The 23,350-nt window shown below is 36.3% G+C and overlaps 1 protein-coding gene across 2 annotated transcripts in view; it reads right to left on the bottom strand.

Moving 5' to 3' along the window:
- Positions 1-15,696, bottom strand: part of LOC115212935 (targeting protein for Xklp2-like) — a 32,058-nt gene extending 16,362 nt beyond the window's left edge. The window contains exons 1-10 of one of the 2 annotated variants that reach the window (XM_029781775.2): positions 15,446-15,696; positions 13,184-13,339; positions 12,532-12,673; positions 10,007-10,084; positions 8,576-8,896; positions 7,111-7,384; positions 4,538-4,697; positions 1,365-1,506; positions 437-647; positions 19-120 (exon numbers count right to left, since the gene is read on the bottom strand). In XM_029781775.2, coding sequence (XP_029637635.1) covers positions 19-120; positions 437-647; positions 1,365-1,506; positions 4,538-4,697; positions 7,111-7,384; positions 8,576-8,896; positions 10,007-10,084; positions 12,532-12,673; positions 13,184-13,339; positions 15,446-15,533 — 1,674 coding nt within the window. In that variant the 5' untranslated portion in view covers positions 15,534-15,696. The remainder of the gene's footprint in view (positions 1-18; positions 121-436; positions 648-1,364; positions 1,507-4,537; positions 4,698-7,110; positions 7,385-8,575; positions 8,897-10,006; positions 10,085-12,531; positions 12,674-13,183; positions 13,340-15,445) is intronic. The other variant, XM_029781778.2, reaches the window with a different exon arrangement.
- Between the last annotated feature and the right edge of the window lie 7,654 nt (positions 15,697-23,350).

The raw sequence follows: 23,350 nt of genomic DNA on the forward strand, positions 1-23,350 counted from the left end.
TGATATAGAATGACATACCTGTTTAGGTTCTTCTATATGAGGTCGATGGATACGTTGTTTCAATGCAAAAGCAGGAGAGGCTGGAATAGTCACTGGAAGAGATTCAGCTTCTTTCACACCCTGAAATAAAAGAAATCAACAATGACAGAAACCGGCTATTCTTTCTTTATCAACTCAAAATACACCACACCATGCAACACAAGCTACACAACACCAACACATAGGAAGCTAGTATGGTCAATCATCTATACCTAAATTTCCTCCAAACCACACCATCCAAAAATAAAGCAAGATGGTCATGGTAAGAAAGACTGACTACAGGCCTGATTAATTAGGATTGACCTGAGACTAAACAAAATCTTTTAAGCAGTCCACTTCACAAAAGTGTTTCAGGTTAGAACAAATATTACAAAGAAAAAGTAAAATTATTAAGTACCACAACTCCTCGAAGTATTTCAGTAGGAACAGGCTGAGCACGGAATCGGTAATCAATTTCATCATCAGTACAAGCCCTCTTTGTTGAAGGAATCTTGCTGCCAGGCAAATCAAATGGTTTCACAACAGTTGGCTCTTTCTTTGGTACTTCTTTCACACCAACAGGTGCCTCAAGGATCTTCCTATTTACATCCTTTGCCTTGAATTGATTCCTATACAAAAAGATAATTTCAAATAAAATAATGACTTCCAACATTGGTTCAAGGCCATGAATTCTAGAGTGGGATGGTTAAGGTGATTTAACCAACCCCAGAAAGTCACAGCTATTTCTTTCATTAACCTCAGATGAATGGAAGTCAAGGTATACTAATGAGATTTGAACTCAACATAAACAGGAATAATTGAATAATGCAATGTAGAAAGGTAATTAGATATTCTAGCACTTCTGCAGACAGGGTAAGTTTTGTACAAAAAAAAAATACAATTGATTTAACTCAACATTAATACATAACATGTAGTTATTTTATGCTCATAAACCACCATTAAAAGATTTGGTCGCAAGATATAAGAAACAGAGGCATCAGTTTGAAATTTAGTGGAATAGTGTCTGGGACCTTTTCCTATGTATTTTCAAAAATTCCCAACTAATTATAGGGTTAACCTTATTACACCAACCAAAGCTCCACAATACACAAAGCTAAATCCACACACTGAGAACTCATAACTACAGAGATACAATATGAACTAAAGAGGGAACTGCAAGAAATTATGCATTATTAGAGGAAAGACATTAAACAGTATAGATTTAGATATAGAAAAAGGATGGTCATGACTAGAATATCTGATTACAGGCTTGCTTGATTAGGGCTGACCTAAGCTACACAACACAAGAACCACACAGTAAGAGAGAAATGAAAGTAATAGCTTACATCTTTATCTCTTCCAGTTCTTTCTCTTCCAACTCCTTCTTGCTGAGAACACGTACAGGTCGTAACCTATCTTTGCTGCTCAACTGAGGAGACTTGGCAATGGTGCATCTTGGTGCACACCAAGCTTTCTTTGGAGCAGGTTCTGAAATGCAAAAAGAAAATTAGGTTAAGTGGTGCAAATGAGAATGAGCATGTACATGTGAAGAGAGGCATGTAAGGACAATGAAAAGGAATAAGGGGGAGGAATAGAGAAGTGAGGAACAATAGAGGCAAAAGATGAACAAGCTTGCCTTTTTAGTCAGTTATCAAGGAATTATGTCACTTGTGTTGTTAAATAGCATAGCCTAGCAAAGACAAGTCTACAAATATGGTGGACAAGGATGTATTTAATCAAATAAATTGACTTCAGCAAGATTTGAAATTGGGATACCAAAAAGATACCCAAATAGTACTATACATTGACTTACAATCAACAATTTAAAATAGCTAACCAACAGAACTGTAGTAACTATATTTGATGTAAATCATCAAACAGCCATTTTACATGTATGCATCCCTTTTATGGCTGGGTGCACCTCCCAACACCAACTGCTTTACAGAGTGTACTGGGTCCTTTTTTGTAGCATTGGTGAGTTCACCAAGCAACTCAAAAAACTAAGAAAAAATATCTACTAAGTGGGAGTGTAGTTGAGAGGGAAATGGCTTTATGTCAGGCGTCGAGAGGCTAAAATATGACAAAGGCAGGAGGTATCTTGTAGAAGAGATACATGGTTACCCCACATTAGTAGCTGGAAAGAGATAAAGATTGAGGTTACAAGATGTCAGGGTCTTATCCTCAAGGTACTGGAATAGTATATAAGAGAGAAGAGGGAGAGATGATTAAGTTTGCCAGAGTTCAAGATATAGGTGAAAAATGGTTGGGCATATATGTGAATAAAGTTTAGGCTCTTTGCTAGTTAATGTATTTCTCTAAGATACAAAGAATTATCTTAAGTAAATTATACTCTTTTGTTGCTACTCTTGTACTTAAACGTTTGGTCAATAATGACAAATTAATTTCCTCATTGAAAATGAGTGAAAAGAAAAAAACTGAAGCAGAGGGAATTTGGGAATTTTAGAATAAAAGCGTGAGTAGGTGGGTTTGAGTAATGTACACTATGAAAGCAACAATCATGTAGATAACTAAGCTATTTTTTTAGAAATTAACACATGCAAAAATTCAAACTTTTAACTAGAAATTTGGTTTTGACAAAATTCATGTTTTAAATCAACACAAGAATAAAAAATCTTCATTAGCAGCTTTGAATCAATAGAGAAAAAAAATGTGAATACATGGCTGTGGGGGTGTTGATTTTACTTGCAATAACAATGTTCCAGGGTCAATCCCACTGTGTGGTACACCTTGAGAAACTAACTTCTACCATAGTCACAAGGCAAATCAAGTCCCATCAGTGTAATTGAGTTCAAATTTTCATAAGGACCCTACATTTAATCCAAGAGCCCAGTTTTATTTGTTGTACTGATTCTGTCTGAGGATTAGGTTAAGGCTACAAGTTTCTAAGGAATACTTGGATACTTTCATTATGACTGAATAAATTCAGTGATGAAGCTTTGTTAAAAATTAATAAAATAAAAAATAAAAAAAAAAAAAAATCAACAAATCCACCATCTTTAGTGTGTATTGAATGTTCAAGAAGTGAATCAATAGTTATGAATGAATATATATATATATATATATAGCATTGCTAATAATTTCAAGTCATCATCTGATAACTGTCTCCCATGCTAGCATGGGTAGAATGGTTTGACACTAGTGAAGTTGGCTTGCAACTCACAAGACGAAAAAGCCTTTCAACTGAATGGGACTGTGGAAGAGAGGAAAGGCAGCTTGATGCCAGATTAGGAAAGGCTTGAGGAATAGGTGTCCTGTGGTAGGGGAGATACAAGGTCACATTACATGCAAATTGTGTGTGTGTGTGTGTTACACATTTAAATTCTCCAGTTTCAGTGGAAAAGTTGTTACATATGACATGATTAATGTAAAGATAAATTTACTGTGTTATAGTAAGGTAAAAAAATTTCCACACCCAGCTTTCAAATATGTTTCTTTCAAAAGTAACTATCTAGTGATGATAATTCAATTTATCAGCATCATCATCATCATCATCATCATCATCGTTTAGCGTCCGTTTTCCATGGACGCACATTACATGCAAATTGTGTGTGTGTGTGTTACACATTTAAATTCTCCAGTTTCAGTGGAAAAGTTGTTACATATGACATGATTAATGTAAAGATAAATTTACTGTGTTATAGTAAGGTAAAAAAAATTTCCACACCCAGCTTTCAAATATGTTTCTTTCAAAAGTAACTATCTAGTGATGATAATTCAATTTATCAGCAATAAGTATAAATTTGAAAATTGAGTTGATAGATGAAAAGATACTTAAAAAAAATCTGAAATCAAAATTGGATTTTAAATCAAATTGTTTCCTTAACCATTGTAAAGAAAGGCATATAACAAAGTCTACCTCTGAGTCCATGGGTGGACATCAGTTCAATTAGTGTTTCACATTTATTGTATTTATTTTGCAGCATGAAAACACTTTTGTAAAAGGAAAAAGGAAACACTTGAAAATTAAATACAACATCCTTGATGCAAGTTGAATTGTATCTACCACCATAGCCTGTTAGATACATTGAACAGACATGTTAGAATAATGATTTTAACTTCTTTAAGAGATTCTCTATTAAAAATTGATATGACATAGATGATTGGTACCACTTAAGGCCTGTCCACACATTGAGCAGTACCTGGCAGTTACTGTTGAGTGCTGCTAGATGACCAGCAGTAGCAGGTGTGGTACAATCTTCATAATGTATCACATGAATAATCACAAGACACTTAAACCAAAGAGTATAGTGCTGTGTACCAATGTCCAATCATGTGGGTGGGCATGGGTAAGAATAAAATTTTCAAGAATTACATTCCCAAAATCAGGGTGGGTCTTCCACAATGCAACATCTACCATCCTACAAAATATGGTAAGTAGTTAGCAGTTAAAATGGTCATGCAGCTGTAACAGTGTGCAAGTGTAAATATTTAATCAAACCAATTATCTTACAGAATGGAATTGAAGATAGAAATAAAGTTACAAAAAAATTTCAAATACCTTTTGTATGAGACCTATAGCGATCTGGAGTTTTCCTAGAGAAGTTATTAATTTGTTCTGCTACTGACTGAAATTTGATATTAGTGGCTGTAGTCTTGTGATTCATTTCACTAAACTTAAAAGGTTGAACAACTGTCCTTGTTGGCATCTTTGATGCTGGCTGCAAGACAGAAAAAAAATATACTCTTTTCATTTGCTTCAGTCAGACTGGAACTTGTCTAGAGGAATACATCAATCCTATTATTTGTATGTGGTACTTTATCATTATCTGTCTACAGTTTTAGTTTCATAGAGATGCAATTTGATACATCAGTAAAATAAACACTATACATGCATCGAACTTAATAGAAAAACTATTCAGTGTGCCATGGGATGGGACTGAACTCAGGACCATGTGGTTTCAAAGACAAAATCTTAACCACATGGCATTACCAACACACACAGTGTGCAACAGTCATATGCATCACTCCCAAATGGTCTACAGGTGCCTGGAATTATTATCATTTAACTCTTGACATCACTTTAGGTCCCTAAAATTTTCAAGTGTATAAATAAAAAAAAAAAATTTTTATGAAAAAAATGACAAAAGCCAATTTAATGGCTTTTTTTTTTTTTTACTAAATCCAAAAATCTGTACTTCCAAAATAATGGACAGTATACTACATAGAAATATGGTTGCCAAAAATTTAAACAGCTGCCATGCTCTGGGGTGGGGTCTGACATGAGTAATGCATATCATAGATCAAGGGTTCAACCTAATTAAAGAATGACAGTCCTACTTTGATTATGCAAAGTGATTGGTGATAGGAAGGACATCCAGTTGCAAAAAGAAGAAACATGGACCTCTGCAAATTGTAATACAAGCATCCCATCAAAAACTGAATAAAAATCAAATACAAAGTATTAATGCTACCCTGTATCCCTACCATAGCTTCTAGTTCCAGTGAAATGAAATGCAACCAGTTCATGCTTGGTGACAAAGACATCCAACCACAAAAATGACAAGATGTGGCAATTTGGCAATTATATGAGAATGATATGGTATTTGTTACAACACTGTGTTGAGTTCAAATCCCACTCAGGACAACTTTGCCAGTCATCCTGTTAGGAGTCCATAAAAAATAACAGTTCAAGGTAGTGAACTGACAGAACTGTAAGAATATCAGAGGAGATCCCTTACAGTAATTGTTCCTGTTCCTTGCATTCTGAGTTCAAAGCTCAATCTGGGTGGTATCTATCTATTGCTCAGTTTAATACCACCACCACCTTGGATACCTTTAGCAAAATCATATAAGTATCTGAAACAGGTTTCTAGTTTGAGAATACCTTCTTCCTCCTCCTACTAGTCTCGGAAGAAGTAGTACTCATGACCTTGCAAAGGGTTGTGAGTACTGCTTTCTCCCTGACAAAAAGAAAAGACCAGTCCAATTTGTGCTATTGTGATAAAGCAGACATGAAATGATTAATTCCAAAGAACTAGTTTCAACTTTTTCCATCATTACATACAATTTAACACAGTATAGTTAGCTATATCAGTTCTGACATTGTCACAAAGCCACAAATTTGGCAGGCAGACAAACTTATCTAACATATGTACACTTATACAAGCAGTAGTTTGACTACAATATAAAAATTTAACCAAATATCGCCAAGTATTTTATGATACTTAAACTACTGCAATATCTTATCTAAATTTCTAATGCTTTTAGAATAATATTCTATGAATGCCTTCTTACACAGCTATTTGCTGGAACTTTTTTAAAAAAGAAAAACATTTTCTGCATTAAATGCTTAATTGTTTTGAAAGCCAGATGTCTTTAATGCTAAGTATCCAATGCAATAGGAGTGCATCCTTTTTCACTGAAGTAAACTGGAGCAGCAATAATAGTCATAAGATCACAAAATAAATTGTGTGCATATATCCCAAGTCTATGTTGCACTAGTCTAAAAGCTGCTGTTTATGCTGTGTTACAAGGTTTAACAAATACGAACTGAGAAAGTACTGGAGCCAATTTGATCAACTAAAATCTTTGTAGTGTTCCTTATGTCACCCAGTGTTTTAAATACAGGTTTTGTCCCCGTTAACGGGGGTGGCTGGATCTACCTCAATGCCATAGCAACTGCCCTCACACCATCTCACCCTGTTTTAGGTGTCGTCCCCATCTCCTCGTCCATGTTTTCCTCAGTCTACCTCACTTTCTCAGTTCATTTGCCTCAAACTCAAGCACCCCCCTCAGAACATGTTCATACCACTGCACTCCTGTCACCCTTGCCAGCCATTCTGATTCCTCCAACCCCAGCATCCCCATCAAATCCTCAGTCTACCTCTTAAACAGCTTCACTCCACATATTTCTCTCACAATTGCTCTTTTGGTCCTTCTCAAAATTGCCATCTCTCTCTCTCTCCTTTAGACACCATGTCTCACTACCACACAGCATTGCAGTCCTCATGCAACTCCTATAGACCCTTCCTTTCATCTTCAATGAGAACCTTTTCCCATATAACAACATGACTGAAACCATTAAAAGAATAAAATATAAACCTATCCAGAAGGGACTGAAATGTCACTTACGCAACTTTTGTCTTCTTTGCGCAAGATCTGAGACAATTCTGTAATTGGAGATTTTACATTGTCAACTGAGTGACTACGGAGTCGTTTATCAGAGCTGAACTGAAATTCTTTTGCAACTGTCAATTTTTTGTTGGAGGTAATAGGCTGATATCCCTTGGAATTCTTCACTCTTTTCAGTGATTCTGCAGCCATTTTCTTAGCTTCCAAAGCCTTATTTCGTGCGATTTCCATCTGTTGTCGTTCAATTTCCTCATAAGTCATGGGTTTAGATGTTCTATAATAGGAAGAAAGATAAAACAAAGTTTTTATCAATGTCATGCACCAGTAGTCAACCATTTTGTACACCCATGTCACACAAGACACCTTATGCTTATTCTATTCATTGACATAAAATATAATTTGGTGGTTTTTACAGTTGACCAGACAAACATGTTTAAATATTCAACTTCAGATGTTAAGATGGTATTACTTTAAAAATTTAAGTTTTAATAAGATGTTTACCAAAACAGCTACAGGCATACAAAGAAAGAAAACTCTAGGACCAAAGACAATTTTGAAAGGAATAAATCAAGGATCAACGTTTAAAAATTATTACCATCTAATTTGAATTATTTTAATGCAATAAAATTATTAAAGAAATTATTACACCACAATTACATCACTTTGAAGTTAGGGTTGGGAGCATATAGCTAATGTTGATTTTAAGTTTTCATAAGGTGAACAAGGAAAAAAGGATTAGCATTGACATTTTTATAAGATATGAACTCAAGATCATTGTTGTTCTGTCACAAGTCAGTATCAATTGAAACTTATGATTAAAAGGGGTTCCAGTTATGATCAAGTTATCTCTTCTGACTACATGATCTAATGTGTCTTCTCTTTAAGAGTGACACAAAGGAAATTCGAAATTTTTAGCAGATCAAGCAATCACATAAATGCTGCCTTGATCCCAGCAAATGTAGCTCAATATATCTTCCCTTTACCACTATTGTTTATATAAATATACCAATACAAAGTAAGGAATTTGTAGAATGTAACAATGTCCATAACTAGTTTTATCACTTATGAAACCAACCTATAGAATAAGAATGCAAACCGAGTATTTATAGTTTGACCATTAGGCTCAACAAATAACTGGTATTTCTCTATCTCAAACGAATAACTGGTATTTCTCTTTAACTCAAACAAATAACTGGTATTTCTCTTTAACTCAAACGAATAACTGGTATTTCTCTTTAACTCAAACAAATAACTGGAATTTTTCTTATCTATTCCTGCAAACAAAGTAGCTGATCAATTAATATAGTCTACAGCAAACATCTACCTATTATTGTAGTGTTTGGGTCTGATTCAGCCTTAACACGCAACTAGCTTTCTCGTCAAATCCATCTCTTGAAAAATTACAAAGGTAGTTCTGAGGTGGCAAGGATACTAGAAATACACAAACAAAACAAACCCTACTGACCTGAGAAGGTTTTCTTTTAACTTTGGAGCCGTGTTCTTGACAGCCAGCTTATCCAAGGAACCTGAACGCCTGAATTGAAATTTATCTTTAGGCGCTACTTTGTTGATACTGCTTGAAGAGATTGAACGTCTCAGATTACTTTTGTTTAGTTTCTCTGTAGATCCAGATTTACTTTCTCTGAGTTTTGACATACTTTGATTTGTTTTTTTATTTGTAGAACATACTGGATCAATCTTGGAATTAGCATCTTTACTAAGACTTCTTTGGTGATTATTTCCTTCTGGTTGGTCAGATTTGTTAGGTTGTGGCTCTGATTCTTTTCTTTAAAAATGAAAAAATAAATAAAAATTAAAACATCTACCTTGCTACTAACCATCTTATTAGTCTACTGCTATCCCTCTCTCTGTTACTCATCTATCACTCTTTTCTATCATTCCTTTATCATCACAATATCTCTTCTATAATCCCTTTCTCATTCCTTTCATTGCCATTCTTGTTCATTTCACTCTGACCACTCTCCAGAGACAACACAGAGAAGAGGGGACCCATCCTAAGTCTTGGTGGAGAAAAATCAACTAATATGGTGTTGGTCAATAAAAAAGCAACAACATAGAACAAAGTCTCACTAGAAACCAAACAAACCCTAGTGCTATCACAAAATGTACAAAATATTGTGAAGTGGTTGCTGAAGAAAAGAGCATCCTGCCATAGAAACCATACCAAAAATGAAATATGACCCATCTGAGAAAGAATTAATTCCAAATAAGAGCTTGGGGCTGCAACACTCCATCCAAATCAAACCAGCATAGAAAAGGAGGCATAAAAGATAATGATGAATAGCATCAAAATTATTCACAAAGCTTATCAAGTATTTGGAAATGCAAATTTATTGAAATCCAATAGAAATAAAATTTTAATATTTGAACACCCTAAATAATGAGCCATTCATATTCCCAGTTTCTCTTCACAGTCTGATGCCACCTGTAGCATAGACAACCAAGACATTTGGGAAAGTAAAGGGTAAAGGCATGCATTTTCTCTGCATCACCCATTAATATAATTGCATTTGGTGAACAAGTGTCATTGACTTGAAGTTAAAATGGGCCAATCATTGGATCACTGCATTTCTAATAAGCAAGAAATTGCTTAGGGATTGTCTAAGCAACTCATCAAGGAATAAAGGACACTCAATGTTTTTTATTCAGTAGCACCAGGTGTTTTGAGAGGTTTTCTCACCAATACACACCAGCAAAAGACGCAAAGTCAGGTTCCTGTTTCTCTCAACCAAATTCTACCCACAAGGCATGTGAGCCCAGGAATATAGTAAGACACCCAATATGCCATACAATAGGGTTGAACCCAGAACCATATGAAGCAAACTAACAACATGTCTGCAGTTCACATGATATAATTATACCATAAAATACTTACTTTGATGACTTAAAGATCCCTACAGTAGGTTGCTCTGAATCTGGCTGAGGGTTTCTCAAAACCCTTCGTGGTCCTTTACTACAAACAAAAGTAAAATAAATTTAAATAGTCAGAAAAAAAATTTCTATGAAAGCTAAGCTCTAGGTATTTCATCATCATCATCGTTTAACGTCCGTTCTCCATGCTAGCATGGGTTGGACGGTTCGACTGGGGATCTGGGAAGCCAGAAGGCTGCACCAGGCTCCGGTCTTATCTGGCAATGTTTCTACAGCTGGATGCCCTTCCTAACGCCAACCACTCCGTGAGTGTAGTGTGTGCTTTTTACGTGCCACCTGCACCGGTGCCAGGCGAGGCTGGCATTGGCCACGGTTGGATTGGTGCATTTTACGTGCCACCTGCACGGAAGCCAGTCGAGGCGGCACTGGCTTCGGCCACGATTCGGATGGTGCTTTTTACGTGCCACCAACACAGAAGCCAGTCGAGGCAGCGCTGGCATCAGCCACGATTCGGATAGTGCTTTTTATGTATCTCCAGTCCAGGGATCCTGGCATCTGCCGGGTGCCAGTCATAGGATTGGTTTAATTTCGATTCCAATTTCACTTGCCCCAACAGGTCTTCGCAAGCATAGGTGCCTGTCGTCGGATGAGGTTCGATATCGACTTCGCTTGCCTCAACAGGTCTTTGTGTGTCCAAGGGAGGAAAGGCATGCATAAGTGGGCTGGACTCACTTGTCCTGCTTGGTCTTCTCACGCACAGCATATTTCCAAAGGTCTCGGTCGCTGGTCATTTCCTCAGTGAGACCTAAAGTTCGAAGGTCGTGCTTCACCACCTCGTCCCAAGTTTTCCTGGGTCTACCTCTTCCACGGGTTCCCTCCACTGCTAGGGATTGGCACTTTTTCACACACCTATCTTCATCCATTCTCGCCACATGACCATACCAGCGCAATCGTCTCTCTTGCACACCACAACTGATGCTCCTTAGGTCCAACATTTCTCTCAGGGTACTAACGCTCTGTCGAGCATGCACACTGACATTACACATCCATCGGAGCATACTGGCTTCATTTCTCGTGAGCTTACGCATGTTCTCAGCAGTCACGGCCCGGAGATTTATACATTACTCTAGGCTGTTAATATAGGTTTACAAATTTAGGCAGAAAAGTTGATGACAGTTATATTGCCTTCCACTAGAGCTTCCTTCCAAACTTTGTGCTAATTTTTTTTTTTATTGCTTAGCTAGAGTTCAAAAAGCAGCGCCCTTGTTTTCAGACTCTTCAACACAAGTGGTAGGAGTGGAGGAGTTGCAGAGGAAAAGAGTTGAAAGCAGTGCATTAAGACATCGTGTCTAAGGATATCTGATTATCCTTAGACACAAAACCTGGCCAGATTACTTGCACTTAAAGTACCTGAGATTTAGGTAGTCAAGGTAATTGCACCAATGTTTTAACTACATATTCTAATTGTCCTCTAAAGTGCATTTTCAGTTGCTGTTTTGGCTGATCAAAGGGTTTTAGGCAACAGCTTTCTTTTGAAAGCTATCTCTAGGACTATATAACAAGTATCCTTTCTTGAATGTGTAGTTAAAAAGTTTGCTTCATGACCATATTTAGGGCTTGTTACCCCTAAACCATGTAACAGTGTGGGTAAGTATCTTCTACATTGGACTGAAGCTGACCAATGACTTACCAAGAGGAATTGGTAAATGAAAGCTATAATTATTTTAACATCCACTTTTCCATGCTTGTATGGGTCAGATGGAGTTTACTGAGATTTTTTTACTGTCAGATGCCATTCCTGTTTCCAAGCAAAGAATTTTCCCATGCCAGACATGCTTATGCAGATCATTGGGAATGAATGCTTGTAACACAGTGATACTCATTTACAATTATCATGTGTGAAGATGTGACAATATCTTTTAATTTCCATCTACCAAATCCACTCACAAGGCTTTGGTTGGCCCAGAGCTATAGCTGAAGACATTTGCCCAAAGTACCACACTGTGGGACTGAACTGAAAGGTCACCGTTCACACAAATGCCATTTGTTTTCAACTTGTTGCAAAAGCGTGTCTGGCCTTTGAGCTGATCAGATTTTCACGAACCAGATGCTCTTATCAAGTATCACCTGTTTCCAAGTAAAGTAATATTTCCCTTAGTCCTTTGACTAAGGGAAATATTACCCTTACTTGGAAACAGGTGATACTTGATAAGAGTATCTGATTCAAGAAAATCTGTCTCAACAAGTTCTCTAACCTATGTCAGTATGGACATTAAAATATGCATTTTGAAGGAAATTTGGTTGATATTACTAGTAATTTGAACAGTTACACATATAGGCTCTATAGACAGTATTTTTCCAAAGCTCTATCCTATTTCCAATCTGTATTTTTCTGTTATACATAACCATGATGGGCTCTCCTCAAATATTCAATTAGTCAGATCTGAGTCCTTGGTTTTGCAAAGAAACAGTTAATATTAACAGTCGTTATTAGTGACCCTACCCAACACAGAACAGTTAAACACTTACTTTGCTTGATTCTCTTTACCAACAACAGAGGCAACAGGTTTGTTCTTGAATTTGCGATTAAATTCTTCCACAGAAGAACATATATTTGAGCGATTCTTCAACGGAGACTGCTTATTGTTAGACTGATCTTTACTAGACACACCTATAATACAAGGAAATGAAAAATTATAAAAATAATTTGGGTACCTTTCAACACATTCTTTAATATATCCAGGAGTTGGTTATTAGTTCTAATAGGGAAACATAGCCGGAGTTTGTCCCGATACTGCTAAAGAACCCCACTGTAATGAATTCTGTAATTTTAATATTTTGAGATTTTGTCACTTTTGCTCCTTTTGAACAGAATAAAAGCTTAATTGTCCTTTGCAAATATCAGTTTTCTAAGTTGATTTACAATTCTGCTAGTTTAATGTTCTTTTTTAACCTTGCTTACTTTGGACAAATGGTATTATATTAAAGTAATTGATCTTATAGCGTTATGCCATTTTTTTGTCACTAACCACTCAACCATGACAGTTGTAAGTGGAACCAGCTTTTGTAAAAAAAAAAAAAAGGGTGGGTTGGGGAATAAAGCAAGTAGTTAATATACCTAGCTAAAGTGTTACAATACAATGCAAATGTGTGAAGAAAATGTGAGTTTTAGGATACTCACCTGTATTTGCTTTACCATCAGCATTGGTAACATTTTCAGGAGGCTCCTTTTTGGTTGGCTTGGCAACAACAACTGGCATTGCTTGGGCTATGATAGCATTTTGTCCTTCAGGCATGAAAAGTGAGATGTCATTTATGTCGGCCTCGTGATCAACGTCTGCAACATTAAGAGAAACAAATATTAACATTTCACGTCTTTCAACTACTATCAAAACCCAACATAAATTTGACAATCTTAAATAAGAAATTCCTCTTCATATATCCCTCTAATAATTTAAACAATTACCCAGTTGTGTTTCTGAGAGAGGTATTTAGATCTGCCAGTTCAAGGAACAGGCTCAAATCTATAGTCAGCATTTTTCGTTCAGTTCGAAGTTAGTAGTGATTACCAAAGTTGTTCCAGTCAAGAAAGTTAGGACTACACATATTTTCTATTCAATTTAACTAATTAATCAGATTAATTATTGAATGAAAGTTAGGAATATGACACTTCAGGAAGATAGGGTGTTTCTAACAAACGCATTACCCCACCACACATAAAATTCATATCTCAACTGACCCATATTATATATTACATAGACATAACTTACAACAGCTCATAATGTTGGACTCACCCTCTTCTCCACGAACACCCAATGCAACAAAAATTCTGAACTGTCAAGGGGAACGTGTAAAAATCAATTATTTGCAGATACTGTATTAAATAAAGATTTCGTCGATTTTTGTCAGTTTTGTAAGTAGATTAAGCGTTTCAATATGCATCTCTGGAGATACACATTTCAATAGAATCAGTTAAGTGGGGGGCCAAGAAGGGTGCCTATACGCGGTCGCTCGACATGGCTAGAGATAGTAGCCAAACTCTTCAATTCACACCCTCACACCCTACCGTCGTCTTAAGATGACGGTACATAACTCTATAAAGACGAAAGGTCCCGGCTTTAATACAATTTTCGTCATGTATCGTAATCTAATTTTTAAAATCTTGAAATCCCAATAAATTTTCGAAGGAAAAAAAGAAGATCCGGAAAAGTTACAGTCAGATGCATGATCCGACACTAGGCCCAATTAGTAATTACACTACAAAAAAATGTTTGCAATCGCAATTAAAAAGTTAAACAGGAGTATATTTATGAAATGAAGTTACACCCTAACACGAAATATTGCATTCCTTAAGACGATTTTAGCTTAGGTACCCACCACGAATACTTTTTATTCTTTCTCTGTATCTTTCAAATTACTAGATAGCGTAGAAAATTTCAAAATACTATTATCAGAACAATTGTAATATACAACTTTTATTTCATGTTCAACAAACAGAATTAAGTATAAAATAAAGTATAATCATTTAAATGAAAATTCGAATGTTGAAAGAGGGTTAACACATTTAAAAAAAATGGATATTAACTTATGTAGATAAGTCAATACTTTAGAAAAGAATAGCTAAACGGAGATATAAAATTCTAAACATTCCACAAGGCGACTACAATAAGTTTTTGTTGAAATATTTCTACAGCGTTGTTTGAAGTGAAATCTCGTTCAGACCCAGTAACCGTCAAACCATCAACTGTAATAATGGTGCAAGGTTCGCGGTAGGCTAACACTGGCCACCGATCTCATTATTTTCAATACAAGTTATTCGGATTTCTGTCCGAATACTATTATATTTCTATTTTGTGAATATTTTAAACACAAATTTGTTCTGTAGATGGGGTAGAGGAGCTTTATTTAGTAAAACAATTTTACATTTGAATCCCATTATAATCTATTCAAATATATGTGCAGTACAGACACACATAATTATATATAGTAGCTACTTTAAATAATATTTTATGAAAAATAGCATTTGATGTGATTAGTCGAGTTACATGATAAACTGGTGATAATAAATTTCTAAAATATTTTGATTTTAGAAATACTAACACACGATGTAAAAAAAAAAAAAAATTGCCAGTTTTTGAAATTCATCCTTGCAGAGTCTTAAGAGTTTCAAATAAGTAAAAAGAAAAATGAACACCAAAGAAACATTTAACGTGACAAAATTATCATTACAAAAATGCGACATTATTAATGCGTAAATGCGCCGTTAAATATAGTTAGAAGCAAAGAAATAAGGATAATCTGCATATAACAAATTTGAAATGATGAAAATAACAGGTCAGGTTTCTATATTGTTGATAAATGTTATATATACGCATATGTGTGTGCAAAATACAGTAAGCAGAATACATATTAATCGATGTCGTAAAATAATTGTTTTACTTACCAAACCAAGAATCGCTGTCTTCATCTTCAGATACATTTTGAGTAAAATCAACAAACTGGGGACATTCAAATTCCCATTTAGGTTCCATTTCTAAATACTAAAAAAAAAATAATTTCTAAATGAAGTTAAGACACTAGAATTGAAGAGATGGTTCTAATTTCTTAGAGTTAAAAAATGATGCGGAGTGAAAAAAAATAGAGATTCCAAACTATTTCCTCTATTCAAGTTTCCTAATAATCACAAACAAGCATCTGTAACTGAAAATTTTAATTTTCCCTGCAATATCATATTGACCAATCAATGAACAGCTGCTCGGCAACAGAGAAATACTCGATTGTCATTGGCTAAAATTGCCACCGAACTAGCTGTTTGAATTTAATAAAGAGCAATAGACTGACAGGAGCGATGAACAAATTAAGTTTACCTTCTTTACGTTCCGGGTTCAAGTTCCGCCAGGGTCGATAGATCCAGAATATCTACCCGACAAGAAATAAGGTTGATTATTATTATTCATAAATTTTGGTTTCAAATTTTAGCACAAGACCAGCAATTTCGGAGAATGGAGTAAGTCAATTGTATCGACCTCAGTGCTCAACTGGTACTTATTTTATCGACCGCGAGGGATGAAAGACAAAGTCGACCTTGGCGGAATTTGAACTCAGAACGTAAAGACTGACGATTCTGTCAACTCGCCACCTTACTTATTATTCATAAATATTAAGGACAGTGAATGCTGGACAAATTGCCTTGTCAAATCCTACTCAACCCGACTTGACGTTTTATATTTCCTTTCGAAGTGATTTATGTAAAGTAGTTGTAGCAGTGTTGATTTAAATTTGACTATGGTGGATCGAATTTGCTTCATGCATGCAAGATTCGTGTGTAGCAAATCTTGCATGCATGAAGTGGATTCGATCCACCATAGCAAAATTTAAATCAACACTGTACATACTTCTATCGATATAATCCAGAACTGGCGAGGTTTAGCTCGGTGTGACGAGCGAAGCGACCAGCATTTAGGAGGGAAGACAGACCGTGAAGACCTGAGGGGCTTACCACATCGGCACCTCAGTCCCCTACAAACGTCAGCTCTCACTCTGAGTGCGATGGAGATGCGGAGTTCATCTAGATTGAGTACGCCTCCAATATTGGCCATAGGCAGGGCATCAATCCAATCCCCTGAGAATTTTACACTAGCTGAAGATAAGCGACACATTGAAAATTGATCAAATTGATAAAAGAGAGAGTTGAAAGTGACACCTGAACGCAGATTGTCCCATGCTCTGTTTCCGTCTTATCCCCACTGTAACCGGAACTGACAAACCCAGCTCTCTCTACTGTGATAGAGCTTCATCCATCTCCCTGTTGGAATTAGTCCACGTTGGAGAGGAGAGGATGTTGCCTACCAAAGGAGAGCAAGCGTGGATGGAGGGAAAAAAACAAGAAGAGATAAAAACGACCACTTGCGCAGACCTAGACCTCCAAACCGTTTGGGCAAAGCAGCTTGGTCGTGGGAGTCTGGTAAGAGTTTGACATTGACCAAGCATTCGAGTTTCCTGAAGTATTGGAAGGATGATAGGAATCTGTAAAAGGGACTAGCCCTCAGAAAATACAGTAGTTTAGGAATTGACTACTAATTCCTAAGTATATAAAAAAAAAATCCTTGGTGGGGCTCAATTACTCCAAGGTTTTTAAAAGTTGTTCGAAGTTAGCCATTTTTTTTTATCTAAAGATGGACTCTAAAGCTAGGTCAGTATTTGGGGCTCCAAGGGAGCACCACGCTGATGAAGGGGGAATCGCGATTGAGGGGGAGGGTCAACAAATAGTTTAGTAGTCTGCTCATGCGAAGCTGGGTGGTTCAGGAACCAGAGCTCGCATTTGAAGCTGTTAATGCTAAGACCTCTACGACAAAGCTCCTCGATTATCATCCTCGCAGTTGCAAGCGCCTTGTCAGGAAGGATTTCCAAGCAAGCATCATCGAGGTACCAGACATTTAAGTCTAGTCGGCACCCATTTTGGTAACATCATCAATACCCAATGCGAATAGGGTAGGACCAAGGGTATCACCCTGTTAGACTCCAGAGGCAGAAGGGAGGAGGTGGTCACCAAACGAGACGTAGGAGGACTCCCGATAGGCTTGCTAAGAAAAGTGATAAAGTTGTGGGGAATTCTTCCTTACTGCGCGGAAGATGTGTAAATAAATCCCTTTTCAATCATGAAACAACTTATGTATTTATTTATACACACACACATCCACTACAGTTATGTGGAGACCAAAAGGAACTGGAACAGTTTCTGCCAATCCGAGGTGTTGTTGGTTAGGCAGACGTTCTTCGGCAGTTTCGAGAGAATACGGGCGAAAGAGATGCGAACGTCCTTAGGGATCCGATTGACAAGCTTCAGCTTGGACAAACCCTGGAGGGCGGCGGTAAAATCTTCAACGGGGATCTGGATTTCAGAGTTAGGTTCTGTCCTACTAAGGATGTCAGAGCTGAAGTGACATCGGTTGCATGTCCACTCACAAAAACTTTCGGTTTGAACCTTAGTAGTGCCGACGCAGCTCCTGTGGCAACTTAAACTGCACGAGTGACATTTGATGGTCTTCAAATAGCGACTTGTACGGGTGCAGAAAACACGACTTGTACGGGTGCAGAAAACACAGCTTGAAGTGGCAGTATCAATGGGGTTCGCATTAGAATTAGAATTCAGACATTAACTCGTGGTGGGACTCGAATAAGGTGCAGGAGGCGATGCAGGCAGGCTAGCTGTAACGGGGAAGTGGGGAAAGGTTAGCACTGGAGGTAGAGACGGGAGTTGGATGTAGCACGTTAATAGTGATGGTGGGGTTCGGCTGGGGAGGGGAGGCGATGGCGATAGGTTGCCTATTACGGGAGTTGCCGGGTGAATAAAGGGATGAGCAAGGACTAATACCGGCCGAATCTGACGATGGAAGGGGTTGGAAAGAGATGGGGAATACGAGGTTTTTATTCCCATCCTGGCCACTTGATAAGATCGATATTTAAATAACGATCTTATTCCTATTTATATAAATTTATATATATATATATATATATATATATATATTATATATATATTATATATATATATATATATATAGATAGATAACTTTATATATATATATATATATATTATATATATATATATATATATATATATATAGATAACTTTATATATATATATATAGATATATATATATATATATGTATAGATAACTTTATATATATATATATATATATATATATATATAGATAACTTTATATATATATATATATATATATAGATAACTTTATATATTATATATATATATATATATAGATAACTTATATATATATATTATATATATATATTATAGATAACTTTATATATATATATATATATATAATATATATATATAGTATATATATATATATATATATATATATATATATACTAGCAGTATCGCCCGGCGTTGCTCGGGTTTGTAAGGGAAATAACTATATAAGCATTTTTAGAGAGTTATAGCCAAAAAATAGCAAAAAAATGCATTAAAAATGGAAAAAAAATTAAGGTAAATTTTTTTTAAATCGTTGACACATCATAGATATTTTTAGAGAGTTACTTCCCTTATATAATAGCGAAAAATGCATTAAAATGGAAAAATATGATGGTAAATTTTTTTTAAATCGTAGACTCATCGTAGACGCACGCTAATACCCAGAAGGGCTCGATATGAATCACGACTATAAGATACCCGGTTTTGGTTACACTGCACCGCAAAATGTGGGAGTAGTTAGGAATCTAAATCGTAGGAGACAGACACACAACCTCACTTTTATATATAACGATATAAGCCACGTAGTTATATACACATAATTTGTTATATACACATTCTTAAAAGAAAATGTTATTTTGAACACAACATTTATAAAGAATAAAATATTTTTTGGTTTTTCTTTTAAACGGATGCATACATTTATTAATAACTATATATAAGTGTCGTCTGTTTATACATAAACACTGTTTCATACTGCAAGTTCGGCTCGCCAATTAATACTACCAAAATTTAACGACAGAAAGTAAAATAAAAACTAATTTACCTTTTCTGTATTGTTATAGCAATTCGACCGTCCGTGTGTCTTTGCAAATGTGTTGGAATGAGAAGTGAGTTGTGTTTTGGCGCCTTTTTAACTAATAACAAACACACACGTGTTTGTATGTAGTTGTTTGAAACGTTTGTGTTTGTCACTGTCATATATGTATGTGTATGCGTGTGTGTGAGGAATGACACACACACACTCACGCACGCACACATGTACATCAATGCTTTCGGAGTGAAATGTTAAAATATTGAGTTTTCTCGAATTTTGTCTTAATTGGGGGTAAAATTGAAAGAAATTTTGTATGGCATGACCCAATGAAAGTACTTTGAAAAATCATGGGTAAACTCTAATTGAAGAAATTGTGTGAGGAGTAAATCGTTATGTATTTATTTGTTTCTGTTTGCTGTGTTTTTTTTTTTTTTAGTAGTGGTTTAAGGTACACTTCTCTCGTTTTATCGAAATAGTTTCACTTTAATCGTTGCAAACTTGCGAAGAGAAAGTCGTAGAAATTAGAGTGATAGCGTGAGTGAATCAGATCGCTCCCTTTTTGTGTGTGTGTGCGTGTGCTATAGCCCACACTAAGAAAAGCACTTGACTCACACATCACAATGAGTTTTCTCTAAATTTTGCTTAATTGGGGTTGAAATTTGAAAAACTGGACCTGGCACGACCCGATGCATTCTACTCTTAAAAATGCTAGGTAAATTGTAATTGAAGAAATCCTATATTGTAGATTTCTATAAGAGACAAAGGGAGGCAGATAAAATCTGCCTTTTATAATAAGAGATATATATATATATCATCATCATCATCATCATCATCATCGTTTAACGTCCGCTTTCCATGCTAGCATGGGTTGGACGGTTCAACTGGGGTCTGGGAAGCCCGGAGGCTGCACCAGGCCAGTCAGATCTGGCAGTGTTTCTACAGCTGGATGCCCTTCCTAACGCCAACCACTCCAAGAGTGTAGTGGGTGATTTTATGTGCCACCGACACAGGTGCCAGACGAGGCTGGCGAACGGCCACACTCGGATGGTGTTTTTTACGTGCCACCAGCATGGAGGCCAGTCAATGCGGTACTGGCTACAGCCACGTTCGGATGGTTTTCGTATGTGCCACCGGCACTGGTACCACAAAACTACAAATTCCATTAATGTTCATCGAGTTTGCTTTTGATTTTGTCCAAACAACAATAGGGATCACGCCAGAAATAATAGTAGAAGTAGATTTACAACGGCAAAATATCCTAATGAAATTAAGAATAATAAGAACATAGTACTGAACACATGTAATATGGTTAAAATAAACTTTGATAAAACTAAGAAACATGCAAATAGGAACATTAATAAATATATATGTATATATATATATTATATATATATATATATATATATAATATATATATATATATTATATATATATATATATATATATATATATATAAAGTTAATCCAAACATATATATGTATATATATATATACTCTTTTACTCCTTTACTTGTTTCAGTCATTTTACTGCGGCCATGCTGGAGCAACACTTTTAGTCAAATAAATTGACCTCAGGACTTATTCTATCACTCTCTTTTTGCCGAACCACTAAGTGACAGGGACGTAAACACACCAACATACATACATGCATACATATATATATATATATATATATATTTTGTGAAATAGAAAGATGAATAATCTTGTTGCAGATTAATCAAAAGTTTAACCGATACCTTGGTAGCAAAAATCACAGCAGAAGACAGCACGGTTGGAGGTACAACCATATGGTGTTGCAACCGTGCGTTGGTGCGGATAATTGAATTTTAATATTATTCGTGAATTGAAGAAATGGAGTTGAACGAAGATTGAACAGAAATCGTTTTATTGCATTCTACACGTGTTTCGAAAGGCACAATTTACCAAATTCCGATTGAATAAGGAGACCATATTGTGTCTTTCTCTTCAGGAAGAAATAGGAAATCCGTTGGAAAAAACAAAAACAGAACAGAGGCGGAACAAAACAAATCGAACGAGGCTCCTAAGAGCCCATGGCCAAACTGTTTATCAATGTATGTTGAAAAACTGGTGGTGGGTGCATTGAAGGTTTTGACGGGTCAGGCAGCGGTCATTCCGGTGCTTAGATGTTCTTTGTGACCGAGACTAAAGTTCTGACTATTTAAAGAATATTAGGTGTATTATATGGGGCGAGACAAAATCTACTTAGAAACATGTGTGTGTGTGCTGTTCTATGTGTTCGTATGTGCGTTTGATCACGTGGCCGTCAGTTGGTAAACAGCCCTACCCACTGGTCACTGCTGTAAAATCCCTCGGGTGGCAGAAAGAAATTTTTTATGTGTGCGTGTGTTCGTCTAAACCTGCCTTGTCAAAGAAACCCCCCGTCGTCAAGACAAACCCCCATTCGTCTCCCAGGAGTAATTCCCCTTGCAATGGTTAATCATATTTCTCTTAAAGGTTATTCAGAATTTATTTCCAAGGGCTATTTTCATATAAGTAGTGTAACCGGGTGCAGGTATTATTTATTTATAAGCAAGATAAGTATAACGCCGCCAGTGGGGGCATCGAAAAGCCAACTGTAAAAGTCCGTTTACCATCCGGTCTCTGGCGAACAATATATGGAAGAGTTCGGAGACACAAAGGTTGCAACAAAGGTTGACCAGTGGGTAGGGCTGTTTACCAACTGACCAGTGGGTAGGGCTGTTTACCAACTGACGGCCACGTGATCAAATGCACATACGAACACATAGAACAGCACACACACACATGTTTCTAAGTAGATTTTGTCTCGCCCCATATAATACACCTAATATTCTTTAAATAGTCAGAACTTTAGTCTCGGTCACAAAGAACATCTAAGCACCGGAATGACCGCTGCCTGACCCGTCAAAACCTTCAACGCACCCACCACCAGTTTTTCAACATACATTGATAAACAGTTTGGCCATGGGCTCTTAGGAGCCTCGTTCGATTTGTTTTGTTCCGCCTCTGTTCTGTTTTTGTTTTTTCCAACGGATTTCCTATTTCTTCCTGAAGAGAAAGACACAATATGGTCTCCTTATTCAATCGGAATTTGGTAAATTGTGCCTTTCGAAACACGTGTAGAATGCAATAAAACGATTTCTGTTCAATCTTCGTTCAACTCCATTTCTTCAATTCACTAATAATATTATATATATATATATATATATATACATGTATATATATGATGGGCTTCTTTCAGTTTACATCTACCAAATCCACTCACAAGGCTTTGGTTGGCCCGAGGCTATAGTAAAAGACACTTCTCTAAAGTGCCATACAGTGGGAGTGAATCCGGAACCATGTGGTGGGGAAGTAAGCTTCTTACCACACAGCCACTCCTGGCAGTCTTGAGATTAACCAGACGAAACTGATGTTATCTTAAAACAAACTTAAGTTCCTTCATGCGCATTTACTATTCGTCACCTATTCATTTATTCAAGTTTGTCACATTGTCACTTATTTCTCTAATTCTGTCACAGATTGGCTGACCGAAAATTCTAAGATTTTTCAATTCTGTTTTATTATTATTATCAGCATTTGCTGTTTCATTAAATTATGTTACCCCAAATTCCAAAAGAATATTGTTCTCTCTTGTGTTCTATCCTTGACCAGTCTAACTCTGGCTCTCTCTCACTCTATATCACTCTCTGTCTCTGTCTCTCTGTTTCAATAACCACTTGCCTCGCCAACACTTCCCCCTCCTCCACCACCAAATCCTATATAAACTAGCGCATGGACTTGGATTCTACTACTTCATTTTAATAACTCCGCTGAAA

Source organism: Octopus sinensis, linkage group LG6 (assembly GCF_006345805.1).
Source record: "Octopus sinensis linkage group LG6, ASM634580v1, whole genome shotgun sequence".
Classification (NCBI taxonomy): Eukaryota; Metazoa; Mollusca; class Cephalopoda; order Octopoda; family Octopodidae; genus Octopus; species Octopus sinensis.